Source organism: Limulus polyphemus, unplaced genomic scaffold, assembly GCF_000517525.1.
Source record: "Limulus polyphemus unplaced genomic scaffold, Limulus_polyphemus-2.1.2 Scaffold5905, whole genome shotgun sequence".
In the NCBI taxonomy this organism is placed as follows: domain Eukaryota; kingdom Metazoa; phylum Arthropoda; class Merostomata; order Xiphosura; family Limulidae; genus Limulus; species Limulus polyphemus.
In genome coordinates, this window is record NW_013671515.1 from 18,771 (window position 1) to 22,662 (window position 3,892).

General features: G+C 37.1%; 1 protein-coding gene across 1 annotated transcript in view; it reads right to left on the reverse strand.

Moving 5' to 3' along the window:
* Window positions 1–2,590: 2,590 nt before the first annotated feature.
* The window catches only part of LOC106473121 (sulfate transporter-like), a 32,237-nt gene continuing 30,935 nt past the window's right edge, over window positions 2,591–3,892 (reverse strand). The window contains exon 8 of the mRNA XM_022401619.1: window positions 2,591–2,765. Coding sequence (XP_022257327.1) covers window positions 2,591–2,765 — 175 coding nt within the window. The remainder of the gene's footprint in view (window positions 2,766–3,892) is intronic.

Below are 3,892 nucleotides of genomic sequence, written 5' to 3' on the forward strand. Positions count from 1 at the left end.
TCTACCCATTTTGCAGTGGCCTTATGAAGAAGATCTAGAAATGCCTTGGAAAGACACTGGCTGGAAATGGGATCCCAAGGAGGTTGAAGGATATGGGATGGAGGACAGCGAGGAGGGGAACTGAAATGAAGAAGGAGCCTTTCAGAAAGAACCCACAGATCCCTAGAGTCTGTAGTGAAGGGATCCCAAATAGTGGAAAAATGCAAAAGCCTAGCCCTCACCAGACCTGTACCCACCATGTACTCACTGGGACCTCCAAGGGCACTGAAGCCTCAATGAATGAACCAATGGCTAACCTTGGAGAACCCATGTAGCATGCATTAGTATAAAAGAGGAAGGAGGGGGATGAGACACTGAAATAGATTCAGGATAGGTTGAGACAAATGGGAAGCAAGTGAGGAAAAGGAAGAAGGTTAGGGGTAAATGCACACAGGACAAAAAGACGTCCTGACCCAAGAGATCCCAACAACAGAGGGGCAATGTGTGTAGGGAAAGGGCAGAAGAGGACAACTGTGCAAGCATGGAAAAATCCAGGGCACAAGTCTCCACCAAAAACTCCTCACGCGAACAATGAAGAGCCTCAGACAGAAGGTGAACCAAGGAAAGGGTACGAGTGAGGGAGACTAACATGAGGTAGATATGGGAAAATTGAAGTAGGGAAAATGTTACCAAAATATTTGGATACAAACCTCACAGAGACAAAAGAGAATCCAACTGCTGGGAGTCAAAAAAAGGAAATGCAGACCTATGGGAAGCCATAGCATGGGCTTCCATATTATGTGGGAACAAGGCCGATACCCACATGTGATTGGTCTGCAAACCTATTAGCATGAATCCCAATTACGGGGGGAGAACAAGATATTAGCCCAAAGGGGCTTGACTTAAAAGGGAAGGAGAGGAGTCATAGGTAACAGGGGACAAAACATAACATATCTAGTTTACTAATTCAAAGAAAAGAGGAGGAAACAGACTGTCAAAATCAACGTCCTCTTGTTCAGGCATGATAGGATAATCCTCAGGCAAATCAGAAGCCCTTATAAAAGTAGCCAACTTTCGGTGAACCAAGCCTGTAACACCTTCTGCTAATAATTATGGACCCAAAGCCACTGTAGTTGAAGTAAGATGATTTTTTTTGTAAGAAAAACAGTGGTAGTAATTATAATATGAATCTAAGAATTCATTGCAACTAAAGGTGGAAGTAGAAAATTCCATACAAGGAAATCCAAAGGATAAAATCTTAAGAGAAAAGACACCTATTATAAATGTGTACAAACTAAAATTTCAGAACATAAGTGTGGCAAATGTAAAGAAAAACTAAGTTCCCAAACAAAAACAACAAACTGTTTGAAAATCCTGTAAAGAAAAGTGTTAGCAAAAAAAAACAGGGCTTAACACCATAAGTGCCAACTGAGAGGTGAAGTTGGGCTAAGCTGCATAGAGGGAGGAGTCAGCTGTGCTAGGAGTTGTGTTGCACTTATATTGGTGGAGGGTTGTTGCATGCTATCACGCAATTGCCTCATGTGAAACCATGTGAGGATAGGTGGGAGTATGGAATATAGTGGCAAGCAAAAATCTGCACATATAGATGGCAATAAAAGTTGGGAAAAATTATCCTGTGAGCATACTTGGAAACAGCTAATGGAGTTGCAGCAGAGAATGAGTTCTGAATATCAAGGAAAGTAATCTCCTGGACAGAAATGTAGTTACTATGATATCCTTGAAAGAAATATACATGAACAAAAGATCTGCAAACACTGTGTTAACTCCAGATTATTATTTCAAGAAGGTGAAATAGCTTATTCAGGCTGAAATATCTGGTGTAGTTTCACAAGCCAAAGCAAGCTAACAGGTCTGAGCAAGTTAATATAACAGAAACAAGAGATGATGCATTTCAGTTTGATGAAGATGCTCAGACTGACATCTAAGCTATTTATGATGGAACCCATATTCTTAGGAGAGCCATATCCAAAAGTGAGAAGTGGACATTCATTGACAGATGTAGATGAAAGACATGAACCTAGAGTGTTGTACAACTTCTACAGATAACTGTTACAAAGTTCAACAGACACACTGTAAGTAGACAAAAAGACTTTGCATGTAAAGAAGCATGCTACAAGCTTAGCTCAAACTACAGTTATTATGTTTTTGTCTGATCATCTCCTTAACAATAAGAGGTTGAAGACATCTAGACAGGTGACTTACTTTCATAACAAAATTTACATGGAACATTGGTTTTACATATGTTGCTATTTAATTTCAGTATAATTATTTCTAATAGATAAGTAAATAGTATTACCAAGAAATGTATTTATAGTTCCAGTGTCAAAAATTAATAAATCAATGTTACTTTCAAGCAAGATTATCTCCGAGATTATTAATGGATTAACTATTAATGTAAGATTATCTCTAAAAAGAAATTATTCATGAACTGACTAATCAATGTTTGTTCAATAAAGTAAGATTACAACTGTCAAAGAGATGATTCATGGATTAAGTATTCATATCACTGTCAATTATGACATAACCATGAAAAATATGAAGGAACAAACTAATTAATGTAATTTTAAGCTAAGTTAAAAGTTCTAGTGTCCTATATATCAGATATTATTGATCTAATTACCTCCAAAAGAATATCTAATCCAGTAGCATCAAGATATGATATAGAAGAGCAATCAATAACAATATGGTGAAGTTCTTTTTTCCTCAGAAGGTTTTCATCAGATTTCTGGTTCATTTTGGATTTGGCAAGACTGTCACTCACAAGGCTACAAAAGTAAAGAAATAATAAATGTATTCATAATTCTTTACTATTCAGGTATGGATTTCTAGTCAGAAAATTGTATAATAACCGTTTTTTTTGTTGCATACCACTCTGAAAGATCTTTTACTCAATAGCATATTGCACTAGTCCAGCTGGATTACAACCTACAAATTCTTAGTTGAAATGGTTTTCAAGTCAGTTGTTTGTGATACATCAAGTTTTATGTTTAGGATGTTTTTACTAGTGAATCTATTGAAACCTATTCTGGGTAGTGTTATCAGTCTTATTGTGATGTAACATTTTATATGCATTACTACTAAGGTATTCACCCCTGATACTTTATGTCTCATATGAATAACCTTTGTACATTGTAATCCAGCCTGCATGTTGAGCTCAGGTATTAAAAAAAGGCCTCATCAACAGCAGAATAAATCTAATGAAGTATAATTGAAATGCTATTGTTAGACATATATTTGGATAAAATATAATAAAGAATAAATTGACATGTCTAAATGAAAACTTTTTCTTATTTTATTTTGTGTAATGTTTCAGGCAGACACCCTTCATCATGCAGTATTACAAGGGAATTAGGCTCAGAAAGAATCATTGAAAGGTAAGAAAATACAAAGGTTCTAATTACACATGTTCAAAAAGGAGCACTGATAAAAATATTGTTGACTTATAATGTAAACATTATTAATATTAGCAAGAATATGGAAAAAGTAACTACAACAAATAAAGTTGGTTTTAGAAATATAAACATAGTGCTACGACAGTGGGGGTCACGTGACAAGTATTCTACAAGATTCGCTAGTGTGTCTCGACAGCGGGGGTCACGTGACGAGTATTCTAGAAGCTTCACTAGTGTGTTACGACAGCCGAAGTCAAGTGACGCTGGTAGCACATGTTGTGAGTCTTAGAAGTTTCTAGAACAGGCAGTATTATCGTATATAAGTGCGCTAGACAGTGAGAGAGACAGACGGAGGCAGAGACGTAGCAGAGACCGAGGCACAGACGAAGCAGGTGGAGAGAAAGAAAGACAGCAATTACGGTCGGCGGGAACTGAGGATAGCAGACACAGAGTTCGGAACTATAGTTGGCGGGGACGGACAATTAAGTCTAAGCTCATAG